This window comes from Nerophis lumbriciformis, linkage group LG05, assembly GCF_033978685.3.
Source record: "Nerophis lumbriciformis linkage group LG05, RoL_Nlum_v2.1, whole genome shotgun sequence".
NCBI lineage: Eukaryota > Metazoa > Chordata > Actinopteri > Syngnathiformes > Syngnathidae > Nerophis > Nerophis lumbriciformis.
This window is the reverse complement of record NC_084552.2, coordinates 49,170,355-49,185,495: the sequence shown is the minus strand read 5'-3', so window position 1 is coordinate 49,185,495 and position 15,141 is coordinate 49,170,355. Positions and strand designations below refer to the sequence as shown.

Below are 15,141 nucleotides of genomic sequence, written 5' to 3'. Positions count from 1 at the left end.
ATTCATGGATGACTGTTTGGTTCTAGAGAACAACATTCTTCATGTTTGGAATGCATTCACTTTCTTTAGTCTCTCTATTCCTCTTTGCTCACTGTGCATCCTCCATGGACACACCCCACTTCAGAAAACAGTTTTTCCCACTCTGCTTCATTTGGGGACTCAGTGTCCACTTCAAGCCCACCGGTGAGTCACGCGTCCGCTTGTTTCTGGGAACTAGACATAGTATTAGTTTGCTTTAATTAAAACTTAATTGGGTAATTGTTTTTTTTTTATTGGAAAACACAGCAAACTACTAAAAAAAAGGATTAGTCTAGCATCCTGTAGATGAGATTAAATGACAGAATGTGGTGCAAAGGTTAGGAGAAGTGCATGAATGTTTATGATGTGTGCATGCAACAGACCATGGCTGAAGGAACAACCGGAGGGAGCCCCGGTAGACAGAGTGATCCAGACAAAGTGGATGCTGATGGAGGGGGCCCACCCAGGGGGAAATGGGCCAACAAATCGGAGTTTTTGCTCTCCATGGCCGGAGAAATCATCGGCCTGGGAAATGTTTGGCGGTTCCCGTATTTGTGCTACAAGAACGGAGGAGGTGAGGAACATTTGCTGATTCTCTGCATGAGACTTGGGGGGGGGGAACACAGACGATGAAAATGCGCCAAAATTGCTTCAAGATGTTAGTCCAAAGCAATTTTAATTGGAGAAACATGCATTTCTATGCAGATTAAAAGTTTGAAAAGCTTTTTGTGGTAAAGGCGTCATTGCAAAGGTTGTTGACCCAGTGATAAGGACAAAAGTATTTGAGACAATACTGCTCATACGATGAAATATTAATGAATTTGTCAAGCCGAGGCACAAAGTCCATAAAATCATTCTTGGTTAGTTGAGTGTGCAAAAATCCGTAAGTATGTGTTCCAAGACTTAAGTCCACAGAGTGGACAACATTTGCTGTAGAGATAATAATACTACTAATATTAATAACTAGAAAGCACTATGAGAGCGCATACCTCTGCTCAAAACAGTCAAAAAGTATTGGATCCAGACGATGATCCGGATCAGCCCCAAAATGTAATCACTCGTTTCTTGTCCCATTTTTGACATTTCCTTAAAAGGTAGGTGAAAATCTACTCATAACTTTTTGAGCAATCCATAAAATCCGTCAAATAAACCGGATGAAGCTTCTTGTCAGTCATTCACTATCTTTGTCTCTGTGGGTGGAGGTGGTGTCGCTCGCATACACATGCACACAGAAGTTGAGGCTCGTAACAAGTTAAACAAGTTGAAAAACTTATTCGGGTGTTACCATTTAGTGGTCAATTGTACGGAATATGTACTGTACTGTGCAATCAATCAATCAATCAATCAATCAATCAACAGAAACGCAAAGTCACGTAGTAGAAATAATCCGGGTCAGCCCCAAAACCTAATCACTTTGTCCCGTTTTGGACATTTCCTGCAAGTTTCATTGAAATATGCCTACACCTTTTTGAGTCAACTAGCTAACCGACAGACAAACCCACGGCAACGATTACATAACCTCCTGGCAGGGGTAGTAACAAATCAACCATCCTCCTTTAGGTGTCTTCTTCATCCCTTACTTCATCTTCCTCTTCTTCGGCGGCATCCCCATCTTCTTCCTGGAGACGGCGCTGGGCCAGTACACCAGCGAGGGCGGCGTCACCGCCTGGAGGAAGATATGCCCCATGTTTGAGGGTAAGACGGGGGAAAAGGGGAAGGGGGTCACTAGGCTGAGATTCAATTAGAGGTGGTCTGTTTCCTGCAACCCGCCACTAAAACGAAGAATGCTGTCCAGTACTTAAGTGGCTGTGTTGGTAAAACCTTAAGCTCTTTCTCAAATAAAACATTAATTCGTTTTGTTCTGATGCGGAACGGCAAGAACGTCCAATCAGATTACTCCGATGTTAACCTTATTCAACTCCCAGCCACTAGGGGCATTAGCATTCCCACATCATGTCTAAGGGAATTAAAATGGGTAAATTTAACTTTTGACTTTTGTGTTCATGTCTTATTTATTATTTTATATAAATACATTCTATCTTTTTTAAATGTATTGATAGCTGTGCAGTCCAGTTTTTATATCTTGTTATTTTTTACACTTCTGAGTATCATTTACATGTATTAGATTTTACATGCAGTTAAATGTCAGTAGTGTATAGTCTACAGTATATTTGCCATTGTGTTGAATGTGCCAGTCTTGTCTATTCGTTGAGTCCTACAAGGTGTTTATACTGTAAGTATTGTACTTATTACACACCAGCTGTTTGATTCCAATGTGCATCTTAGTTGTAGTTTTTAATGACCAAATTTGGAGGTGTGGAAAATCACTAATGCTAATCGGCAGCATGTCTATGGAAAATTCAATGTAAATGAGCATCGAGCTAGCACATTTTCAAAAAGTGGAGACTTTTCTTTTAAACGCCTTGCTTGGTTGGAATGGAAAATTGTAACACTACTCCGAGGCAGTCCGGCTGAGCCCACTTTAAGTGGTTGACTGCTTGTTTCACCACCCTCCTGCATCCGCACATGCGTTTGAATACGGGGAATGCGGCAATGTAATTGCGCATTGAAGGACCATTTCACGCGAATACAACCGTTACATAAAAATAAAGATATCTTTTTGTAATTTCTCATTTTTTATACGTGTTCAGACTACAAACTATTGAACAATCTAATGTACGATTCATAAAGTTATGGTTTAATGTGAAGACGTCCAAACTCAAGTGCCGCAAAGCATGCTGGGAGCGCTTTCGGTCTCCCAGCATATTAAATAACATTTGTATCCTGACCTGTTGAATGTTTACTGTATTAACCCGCCTTAGGACAACAGAGGAAAATTTGCTATGGTGCTAACTCCGGCATATTTACATTGTTGCTCTATGTTGATGAATATGCATTGTCCTAATTCAAATATGAATGAATTAATGAATGATCTTTATTTGTCATTGTGCATGTACAGGTACAGGTCCAATGAAATTTAGGTTGCTTCCCTGACGTGCTTTGCATTTAAAAAAAAGAAGAAACCACACAATATACAGAAACAACACAATATACACAATTTGTAATACACCATATGGCCTAAGACCACTCTAAGAGGCAATGTAAAAAAAACGAGACAATAAAAAGTATAAAGTGACTAAAAAGTATAAAGTGACTATAAATATATAAATAAACAAATACAAAAATATAGCTGTATTTTTTATTTTATTACATTTTTATTTATTTTTTATTTTTTTAACACTCATTCACACGTAAGGGTTGTTTATTTCTGTTATTAATGTTCTGGTTCCTACAATATATATCAATACAGTCTGCAAGGGATACAGTCTGTAAGCACACATGATTGTGCGTGCTGCTGGTCCACTAATAGTACTACGGTAACCTTTTATAGTTAATTTGACTCATTTTCATTAATTACTAGTTTCTATGTAGCTGTTTTTACCGTATATTGTTTTACTTTCTTTTTTATTCAAGAAAATGTTTTTTATTTATTTATCCTATTTTATTTAATAATAAAAATAAATAAAAAAATATTAGCGTTATTTAGCGTGACGTTTGCACTCAGGTGAAAGATTCCTTCATTGTGCGATTACATTTCTGTATTCCTTGGATTTAAATGCATGCGCAGATGCAGGAGGTGCATGAATTCCAATGGAGAGCACGTCTCGCCCGAAAACATGTTCAGAGTCTGCAACCGGGAATTACATTTTGAAACGTGAGGTATCGAAATATGTTACCGTTTGATTTCACATGAATCAGTACCCGGGATGTGTATCAAATTTCGGTAATTCTCACTTAAATATTTCCCTCAGGTGTGGGGATCGCCTCCCTGGTCATCGTCATCTACCTGAACATCTACTACATTGTGGTTCTGGCCTGGGCCCTCTTCTATCTGTTCAACTCCTTCCAAAGCCCGCTGCCCTGGTCCACGTGTGAGAACTGGTGGAACACCGGTGAGTCCTGCCACGCACACCAAAGAACATCTGGTTGCCATTAAGCATCAGGGCTGAGGCTCTCACGCTTATCATCCCTCTCCAATGTCTCGCAGACAACTGTCATGGCCGCGCCGGGGTTTATAGCGACCCGCATCTGTTCCAACTCGAGTCCAACTGGTCCTTCCTGAACAACATGAGCTCGTACGACTACTTAGAGAACACCACCGACATGTAAGTTGTTTACTTGTGGACAACCTTTATGGGGCCTCTGCACGTTCTTGACAGAAGAGAGGTTGTATTTCATCATCTTTAAGCCTTCCAGCTGCTGGTACAGTTCCAAGAAACAACACCAAAGTGAATGATGGAGCAGAGATCTCCACCAAATCCAAACAGTTTGCATTAGAACCAGATGCGCACATCCTTCAATGATAACAATACTTTTGCAAGAGAAATAATAATCCAAAAAGCTGCCTGACGGGATACACTGTGGTGGTCTACCAGCATGCATTTGCTAATTTGTGGTATTTCTTTTACATTGGCAGGATGCTAAATGGAACCTTCCTTATGGTCAAGTCCCCCGAGGAGGAGTTTTGGACGTGAGAAACACTTTTCCCCTCCAAGATATAAAGTATAATCATGCTTTGCATGTGGTATCAAAACAAAAGCACTGGCACCCATAACTGTGGTGCATTCAAGGACCCTTGATTTAAATTCAAAACAGGGGTGGCTTGACACCGAGTTGATTCACTAATAATAATAATAATAATAATAAATAATTAATCAGAATAGTGATGTATTAAAGTTAAAGTTAAAGTACCACTGATAGTCACACACACACTAGGTGTGGTGAAATTTGTCCTCTGCATTTGATCCATCCCCTTGCTCACCCCCTGGGAGGTGAGGGGAGCAGTGAGCAGCAGTGGTGGCCGCGCTCGGGAATCATTTTGGTGATTTAACCCCCAATTCCAATCATAATTAATATTATTATTATTAGGTAATTTCTACCTTACACACTGATGGCGGGAGCTGCCATGCAAGGCCCTAACCAGCACCCATCAGGAGCAAGGGTGAAGTGTCTTGCTCAAGGACACAACGGACGTGACGAGGTCGATAGAGGGTGAGGATCGAACCAGGAACCCTCAGGTCGCTGGCACGCCCGCTCTCCCAACTGGGGCGGCGTGGCGCAGTGGAAGAATGGCCGTGCGCGACCCGAGGGTCCCTGGTTCAATCCCCACCTAGTACCAACCTCGTCATGTCCGTTGTGTCCTGAGCAAGACACTTCACCCTTGCTCCTGATGGGTGCTGGTTAGCGCCTTGCATGGCAGCTCCCTCCATCAGTGTGTGAATGTGTGTGTGAATGGGTAAATGTGGAAGTAGTGTCAAAGCGCTTTGAGTACCTTGAAGGTAGAAAAGCGCTATACAAGTACAACCCATACAAGTACAACCCAACTTCGCCACGCCGTCCCCCACAATATATATATATATATATATATATATATATATATATATATATGTATATATATATATAATTATACTTAAGTGAGATTATATGATTATTAAAATTCAGATTCTGGCTACTTTGTATTAAATTTCATTGTGTCATTGTGTTTTAGAAAAATAACAAATAATCTAGGGGGATATTTTAGGACGTCTTTATTGGAACGCATAAGGATTTTTTTTTTGATGAAACACAAACATGTAAATAATTGTGGTGTCTGATCATGGAGTGCAGCATGTACCGTACTTCCTGCTTATCACGTCGGGGAAGACTGCATGACATGTGCTTATCACGCCGAACATAATGATGGATCAATGGGAGTGTTTACATGCAAGAGAGAACCGGCTTACAATCACTTTATCAACACATTGGTCCCATCTTTAAAAAGTACAAAACTTAAATAAAGTTGTTACATGTGTTTGGAAAAGACAAACCAAGTCAATAATTAGTTGTTTAGTGCATATAAACATACTGAGTGTGTATGTGGGCCGGTGATGTTAGGTTTCGGGTGGGATGTGGGCCCTTAAGGAGTCTACAAATAATAAGAAATAAGCAATTTTGGTAACACTTTATATGGGGAACATATTCACCATTAATTAGTTGCTTATTAACATGCAAATTAGTAACATTTAGAGTTATTTGGACACTAGTGGAACATATAAGGGTAAGGGTCACTAATAAGCAATAATTCTGAGGCTACTGAGGAAAGACTCTTAGTTAATGGCTTACTGGTTGTATAATAAGGCCATGCAGGATAAGGCATTAATAACTACTTAATGACTAATTAAGAGCCACTATGTTACTAATTTGCATGTTAATAAGCAACTAATTAATGGTAGAATATGTTCCCCATACTAGTGTTACCGTAATCTTAAAGACTAAAAGAGGGCTACAAAAAGCTGCACATTCCTTACACAGCATATGTGATCACTTGGATTCTAAAAGCTTCACAGCGCCGCTGGATTTGAAATATTTTGATGAGATCCATCTGCTGTGTAGTAATACATTTGAAAATAGTCTTCTTTTATTGGAAATGTGCTGCAGATGTCTTTATTTCCGCATGGAAGGAACACTTTCATCCACATTTATTGCTTGTTTTTTTTTAAATGTGCCGCGTTTTTCCAGCCTGCGTGCACGATTTGATGCATCCCCGTCCTCTCCCCGCCGCGCAGGAATCGTGTGTTGAGGATGTCAGATTCCATGTCCCTCGGCAAGGTGCATTGGGACCTGGCGCTGTGCCTGCTGCTGGCGTGGATCATGTGCTACTTCTGCGTCTGGAAGGGGATTAAGTCCACAGGCAAGGTGAGTGGATGTGGCGACTTCAGTGTCAGTAAACACTCCAGCTCTGTACATTCAAATGTTGCATCTTACTGCTCCCTTGCACAAACGCAGGTAGTCTACTTCACTGCCACCTTCCCTTACCTGATGCTCCTGCTCCTCTTCTTCCGCGGGGTGACCCTACCTGGCGCTGGGGAGGGCCTGAGATATTACCTGTTACCCGACGCCACGAAGCTGGCTGACGCTGATGTAAGACATCGACACGCTGCATGAATTATCATACATAACGGTTTAATAGTTATTTTAGATATATCATCTACAAAAGGTAAACATAGTAGGCTATAGGCAACTAGGAGCCAGCAGCTACACAACAGCTAAGCACACAATAGCACACAAGCTAGACATGTAATAAGTCGCAAACTCGCATGGCTGCAGTTGTTGTGACCCCAAGATGCAGGAACCAGGAGAGCGAAGAGCAGGTAAGATGCTTTTAATATCATCAAACAGAGGAGAAAGCAGTCTTGCATGTAAGTTCAACAAACATAAAGCAAGAGAGACCGGGATAAATAGGAACATGCTGATTGGCAGCCGGTGTGGACCGGCTGTTCAATCAACAGCAGGTGAGGGGAAAAAACACAGCGCTCAGCGGGACAAGCAGGACGTGGAAACAAAATAAGAGCACTGATAGGAAGTGAATACAAAACAAGGAAACAAACAGAAATGAAGCGACAGATTGTCACAAAAGTGTCCATTGCACAATATTGCAGTCTTAAAGAGCACATTTGTCGATATAAACAAGTACCAAATAACCATAGTTAATGTCTCCGAGGCAGAAGTGTATTAGAAAGTATCCAGTAACAAACGTGTCAGCATCATTCAACTTTCTACGTCATGAGCTTAACTTAATGAATTCTTCTGGTGGCTAAGTGTCGCCTAAAAAAACAAATTCCTTTCCACTTCAACTTAAAGACATTAGAAGTCAATTCCAGACGGTTAATAATAAAGTTGGTGAGTGTTAAATATGTATAGTTTGTGCCAATATCGTATCGGATCGATGTTGATATTGTGCATTACTCAAGGCTTCAATATTTGTGTCGTGTTGATGTGAAAAAGGTAAAAATGGTAGGCTGTAGGCTACTAGGAGTTAGCAGCTACACCACAGCTAAGCACACAATAGCACACAAGCTAGCCATGTAGTAAGTGTCCATTGAACAATATTGCAGTCTAAAAGAGCACATTTGTCGATACAAACAAGTAGCAACTAATCATAGTTGCATATTACTCACACATACAATGTCTTCTAGGCAGAAGTGTATTAGAAAGTATCCAGTAACAAACGTGTCAGCATCATTCAACTTTCCATGTCATGAGCTTAACTTAATGAATTATTCTGGCGGGTAAGTGTCGCCCCAAAAACAATTATCCTTCCACTTCAACTTAAAGACATCATAAGTCAATTCCAGACGGTTAATAAGAAGGTTAGTGAGTGTTAAATATGTAAAATTTGTGCCAATATCGTATCGGATAATGATATTGTGAATTACTCAAGGCTTCAATATTTGTATCGTGTTGATGGGAAGAAATGCGGACACTCTTAGTGGTAAGTCCTCGTGTCCACTACAGTGGACGTGAGATAATTGTGTTGTTTTCAGTAACGTCAAAATGACTATTATTTTAACACACTATTTCTACTTAAAAAAACAACAACACAATACTTGCATAATAAACACCACAAAAACATGCTGGGTGCCATTTTGGAGCGTAGCCCTACTGTGTCGTGGGGCTGATATTTGTTTGACAAATGCACACGGGGGCCAGAGAAATAAAACCAAAAAAAAAAACACTTGATAAGCACATACTCCTTATTTCATAATATTAGTAGAGATGGCGTGTTTACCTATACTTGACTTCCATCACAATTGTATTACATTGTGATGTAGAAAAACATGGCCATCAAGTCTTGGAGTCAGCAACTTAAAGGCCTACTGAAATGCGATTTTCTTATTTAAACGGGGATGGCAGGTCCATTCTATGTGTCATACTTGATCATTTCGCGATATTGCCATATTTTTGCTGAAAGGATTTAGTAGAGAGCATCGACGATAAAGTTCGCAACTTTTGGTCGCTGATAAAAAAGCCTTGCCTCTACCGGAAGTAGCAGACGATATGCGAGTGACGTCACAGGTTGTGGAGCTCCTCACATCTGCACATTGTTTACAATCATGGCCACCAGCAGCGAGAGCGATTTGGACCGAGAAAGCGACGATTTCCCCATTAATTTCAGTGAGGATGAAAGATTCGTGGATGAGGAAAGTGAGAGTGAAGGACTAGAGGGCAGTGGGAGCGATTCAGATAGGGAAGATGCTGTGAGAGGCGGGTGGGACCTGATATTCAGCTGGGAATGACTAAAACAGTAAATAAACACAAGACATATACATACTCTATTAGCCACAACACAAGCAGGCTTATATTTAATATGCCACAAATTAATCCCGCATAACAAACACCTCCCCCCCTCCCGTCCATATAACCCGCCAATACAACTCAAACACCTGCACAACACACTCAATCCCACAACCCAAAGTACCGTTCGCCTCCCCAAAGTTCATACAGCACATATATTTCCCCAAAGTCCCCAAAGTTACGTACGTGACATGCACATAGCGGCACGCACGTACGGGCAAGCGATCAAATGTTTGGAAGCCGCAGCTGCATGCATACTCACGGTACCGCGTCTGCGCATCCAACTCAAAGTCCTCCTGGTAAGAGTCTCTGTTGTCCCAGTTCTCCACAGGCCAATGGTAAAGCTTGACTGTCATCTTTCGGGAATGTAAACAATGAAACATCGGCTGTGTTTGTGTTGCTGCAGCCGCCCGCAATACATCGCCTCCCACCTACAGCTTTCTTCTTTGCTGTCTCCATTGTTCATTGAACAAATTGCAAAAGATTCACCAACACAGATGTCCAGAATACTGTGGAATTTTGCGATGAAAACAGACGACTTAATAGCTGGCCACCATGCTGTCCCAAAATGTCCTCTACAATCCGTGACGTCACGTGCCGGCGTCATCATACAGAGACGTTTTCAGCAGGATATTTCGCGCGAAATTTAAAATTGCACTTTAGTAAGCTAACCCGTCCGTATTGGCATGTGTTGCAATGTTAAGATTTCATCATTGATATATAAACTATCAGACTGCGTGGTCGGTAGTAGTGGGTTTCAATCAATCAATCAATCAATCTTTATTTATATAGCCCTAAATCACAAGTGTCTCAAAGGGCTGCACAAGCCACAACGACATCCTCGGTACAAAGCCCACATACGGGCAAGGAAAAACTCACCCCAGTGGGACGTCGATGTGAATGACTATGAGAAACCTTGGAGAGGACCGCATATGTGGGTAACCCCCCCCCCTCTAGGGGAGACCGAAAGCAATGGATGTCGAGTGGGTCTGACATAATATTGTGAGAGTCCAGTCCATAGTGGATCCAACATAATAGTAAGAGTCCAGTCCATAGTGGGGCCAGCAGGACACCATCCCGAGCGGAGACGGGTCAGCAGCGCAGAGATGTTCCCAGCCGATGCACAGGCGAGCGGTCCACCCCGGGTCACGACTCTGGACAGCCAGCACTTCATCCATGGCCACCGGACCTGTGCCCCCCCTCCTCAAGGAAAAGGGGAGCAGAGGAGAAAAGAAAAGAAACGGCAGATCAACTGGTCTAACAGGGGGGCTATTTAAAGGCTAGAGTATACAAATGAGTTTTAAGATGGGACTTAAATGCTTCTACTGAGGTAGCATCTCTAATTGTTACCGGGAGGGCATTCCATAGTACTGGAGCCCGAATAGAAAACGCTCTATAGCCCGCAGACTTTTTTTGGGCTCTGGGAATCACTAATAAGCCAGAGTTCTTTGAACGCAGATTTCTTGCCGGGACATATGGTACAATGCAATCGACAAGATAGGACGGAGCTAGACCGTGTAGTATTTTATACGTAAGTAGTAAAACCTTAAAGTCACATCTTAAGTGCACAGGAAGCCAGTGCAGGTGAGCCAGTATAGGCGTAATATGATCAAACTTTCTTGTTCTTGTCAAAAGTCTAGCAGCCGCATTTTGTACCAACTGTAATCTTTTAATGCTAGACATAGGGAGACCCGAAAATAATACGTTACAGTAGTCGAGACCAGACGTAACGAACGCATGAATAATGATCTCAGCGTCGCTAGTGGATAAAATAGAACGGATTTTAGCGATATTACGGAGATGAAAAAAGGCCGTTTTAGTAACACTCTTAATGTGTGATTCAAACGAGAGAGTTGGGTCGAAGATAATACCTAGATTCTTTACTGATTCGCCTTGTGTAATTGTTTGGTTGTCAAATGTTAAGGTGGTATTATTAAATAAATGTCGGTGTTTAGCAGGACCGATAATCAGCATTTCCGTTTTCTTGGCGTTGAGTTGCTAGAAGTTAGCGGACATCCATTGTTTAATTTCATTAAGACACGCCTCCAGCTGACTACAATCCGGCGTGTTGGTCAGCTTTAGGGGCATGTAGAGTTGGGTGTCATCAGCATAGCAATGAAAGCTAACACCGTATTTGCGTATGATGTCGCCTAGCGGCAACATGTAAATACTAAAGAGTGCAGGGCCAAGAACCGAACCCTGAGGAACTCCGCACGTTACCTTAACATAGTCCGAGGTCACATTATTATGGGAGACGCATTGCATCCTGTCAGTAAGATAAGAGTTAAACCACGACAAAGCTAAGTCTGACATACCAATACGTGTTTTGATACGCTCTAATAAAATATTATGATCGACGGTATCGAAAGCAGCGCTAAGATCAAGAAGCAGCAACATAGATGACGCATCAGAATCCATCGTTAGCAGTAGATCATTAGTCATTTTTGCGAGGGCTGTCTCCGTAGAGTGATTTGCCCTGAAACCGGATTGAAAAGGTTCACAGAGATTGTTAGACACTAAGTGTTCATTTAGCTGCTGTGCGACAATTTTTTCGAGGATTTTCGAAATAAAGGGAAGGTGGGACACCGGTCGGTAGTTTACCATGAGGTCAGGATCAAGGTTACCGGTAGGTCTTTTGAGTAGAGGATGAATAACCGCTTTCTTGAATGCTAGGGGAACAGTGCCAGAGGAAAGTGATAAGTTTATAATATTTAGCACTGATGGACCTAATAATACAAAAAGCTCCTTGATAAGTAGGCCTTTAATGTCTATAAGTTTGGGATGTGAGTGCGGGTCATGTGAAAATATTAGAACCCCCCCTCCTTGACTTCACCTTTGTTTTGTCCTGACACACAGTAAGCACTTGTGTCTTGTGGCGACAAAGCCATAAAATGATGTTGTGCGTGTCCAATGCTTTCACCACAGGAGTCCAATGTGCTCTTTGTATTGTTTTTCTACTCTGTGTGTGTGTGTGTGTGTGTGTGTGTGCGTGTTGAGCTGCTGCAGGCTTTGCATGTTTGCAGCTCAGGAATGAGAAAATGCTTCAGTTTTTTTTAAACCTCCAGATACGGGGCCCCCTTAGAGCGTCGAGCACATGATGTAGTCCTCGTCCTTTCTGACTCTGCCTCGTTTCCGCTCTAAAGCCGGCCTCTTAGCAAAAACAACAAACCGGGAAAGTGGAAGCGAAACGCGACTTTTAGAGGATTTGTCGAGCGCCCTCAATATGCAGCATATTCGCCTTGATTGGCTTTATGAGCTGTGACTACACGAGCACGGATGCTGTCAGCACCAAGATGCACGCCTAATCCCCAAGGACGACTATAAAGGGGACCCAGCGGGACACACAACACACGCACCCACTCTATTACACACAACAAAACACACACACACACACACTCACACATTGGATGGCTGGTATGCTTTAGCACAATAGCAACATGTGTTGAAGGATATTAAAATAGTCTTTCTGTCCTCTGCTGTCTTTGCATCCGTCTCGTCTTTGACGGCATGGTTCCAGAATTCAGGGGTTAAATGTTATCGTCGTTAGAGGTCACGCCTCGGGCACTGTCAGTGAAGAATGGGGGGTGTGTGTGTGTGTGTGTGTGTGCATGGGGGGAGTTCACTTCCTGTCAGTGTCTGCTGCATGTTTTTCGCTATGGCATGACAAAAAACTGATAGTAAGCATAAGCAAAAAATTCTACTGGCTCTGATTTAAATCCTTCGATTTTTGCTATTAAAGTCCTCTTATTATTTAGAACCTATGTCCTGAGTTGAAAAACAATAACAAAAACTAGGGATGTCCGATAATATCGGACTGCCGATATTATCGGCCGATAAATGTTTTAAAAATGTAATATCGGAAATTATCGGTATCGGTTTAAAAATTACCGGTATCAGTTTCAAAAAGTAAAATTTATGACTTTTTAAAACGCCGCTGTGTACACGGACGTATGGAGGAGTACAGAGCGCCAATAAACCTTGAAGGCACTGCCTTTGCGTGCCGGCCCACTCACATAATATCTACGGCTTTTAACACACTCACAAGTGAATGCAAGGCATACTTGATCAACAGCCATACAGGTCACACTGAGGGTGGCCGTATAAACAACCTTAACAGTGTTACAAATATGCGCCACACTGTGAACCCACACCAAACAAGAATGACAAACACATATCGGGAGAACATCCGCACCGTAACACAACATAAACACAACAGAACAAATACCCAGAACCCCTTGCAGCACTAACTCTTCCGGGATGCTACAATATACACACCCCGCCCCCCCAATTCCGCCCACATCAACCTCCTAATGCTCTCTCAGGAAGAGCATGTCCCAAATTCCAAGCTACTGTTTTGAGGCATGTTAAAAAAAATAATGCACTTTGTGACTTCAATAATAAATATGGCAGTGCCATGTTGGCACTTTTTTCCATAACTTGAGTTGAAGTTCTCTTATTTTTAATGCATCCAGCGGGGCATCACAACAAAATTAGACATAACAATGTGTTAATTCCACAACTGTATATATCGGTATTGGTTGAAATCGATATCGGTAATTAAGAGTTGGACAATATCGGAATATCGGCAAAAAAGCCATTATCGGACATCTCTAACAAAAACTGTTTGTTTTTTTTGTGATAAAAAAATATCAATCTAATCACCCTAAAGTTAAATACCACTTATGGTCACACACACACTAGGTGTGGTGAAATTACTCTCTGCATTTGACCCATCCCCTTGTTCACCCACTGGGAGGTGAGGGGAGCAGTGAGCAGCAGCGGTGGCCGCGCTCGGGAATCATTTTGGTGATTTAACCCCAAATTCCAACCCTTGATGCTGAGTGCCTGCTAGCACGATGCCTAACATCGACTATATACTATACTTGGTATCGCTACTGTTAATATTTGTAGTAATCCACCTGCCTCTGTTTGCACTAAAGAGCTATAGTTTAGGGATTAGCATGGTTTATTGCAGGGGTAGTCCAAACCAAGGTCCGCGGGCCAAGTACGGCCCGCCGACGTGTTCATTTTTGGCCCGCGAGACATCACAAGGACTAAGGAACCTAGGCCGCGGGGTGCCTCCAACTTCATTTGACATATCTCACAGTATAATTGCTGCAACTTTGCCGCCATGTTGTGGACATTGTGAGTAATTCAGGATAATTACCATGAATTTCAATTTAAAGTGTACACAGCACAGCATTTAATATATGACCCAATAAAAATAACATTTCCCACTCATGGCGCAAATAAACAAAAAGTCAACACACATGGTCACACATAACACAACCTGCTCACTGAACTTTGTGGACATTATACAAAAAAGTCCAAACACAACACATAATGCAAAATTACACTCATTTAAATCTCCTCCCTCCCCAGCCTTTCATTGCCATATTTTTTTACCTCACATTTAAAGATCTAAGATAACCCTCTCAGTTACTGCCGGAGCAGCACAGCTTCCGGTTCGCTCAGCCCCGGCAACACTCACAAAACACCAGGCCTCGATTGCACCACGCCACTACAGGTGACCACCATGGTGATGTGGGGGAGGGGACTCATGACTCGGGTTGGGCGTCGTTTAAATTTGAACAATTTGAAGTCCTTGTTTCGATTACGTTTCCTAACAATTCTATATTCTGATTCTTCGATGGTCAGGGTCATCATAAATTTGCATGGCTTACATGAGGGCGCTAACCAGAGTTTTTTTTGGGATGACACGTCATCTTTATTAACAGGACAAAAATAAGAGCGTAAATATAAATATATTAATTACTTTCTTGCTAACCTAACCATGGAAATATTCACAGACCAGTCTAATTGATCAAAATAGCTCTAACTAAAATGAGAAAGAGACTACTGAACAATATTTTTAATTTTTTTTACATATGTTAAATGTTTTTTCGTTACGGCGGCGGATATTTTTCTTCTTCATTGGTAGTGGCTATT

At 41.9% G+C, this 15,141-nt stretch overlaps 1 protein-coding gene across 2 annotated transcripts in view; it reads left to right on the top strand.

Moving 5' to 3' along the window:
• Positions 1 to 355: 355 nt before the first annotated feature.
• Positions 356 to 15,141, top strand: part of LOC133606212 (sodium- and chloride-dependent betaine transporter-like) — a 31,867-nt gene continuing 17,081 nt past the window's right edge. Inside the window, exons 1-7 of one of the 2 annotated variants that reach the window (XM_061959877.2) lie at positions 356 to 592; positions 1,579 to 1,713; positions 3,831 to 3,971; positions 4,067 to 4,184; positions 4,496 to 4,549; positions 6,624 to 6,753; positions 6,844 to 6,978. In XM_061959877.2, coding sequence (XP_061815861.2) covers positions 370 to 592; positions 1,579 to 1,713; positions 3,831 to 3,971; positions 4,067 to 4,184; positions 4,496 to 4,549; positions 6,624 to 6,753; positions 6,844 to 6,978 — 936 coding nt within the window. In that variant the 5' untranslated portion in view covers positions 356 to 369. Of the gene's footprint in view, positions 593 to 1,578; positions 1,714 to 3,830; positions 3,972 to 4,066; positions 4,185 to 4,495; positions 4,550 to 6,623; positions 6,758 to 6,843; positions 6,979 to 15,141 lie in introns of both variants that reach the window. The other variant, XM_072913288.1, reaches the window with a different exon arrangement.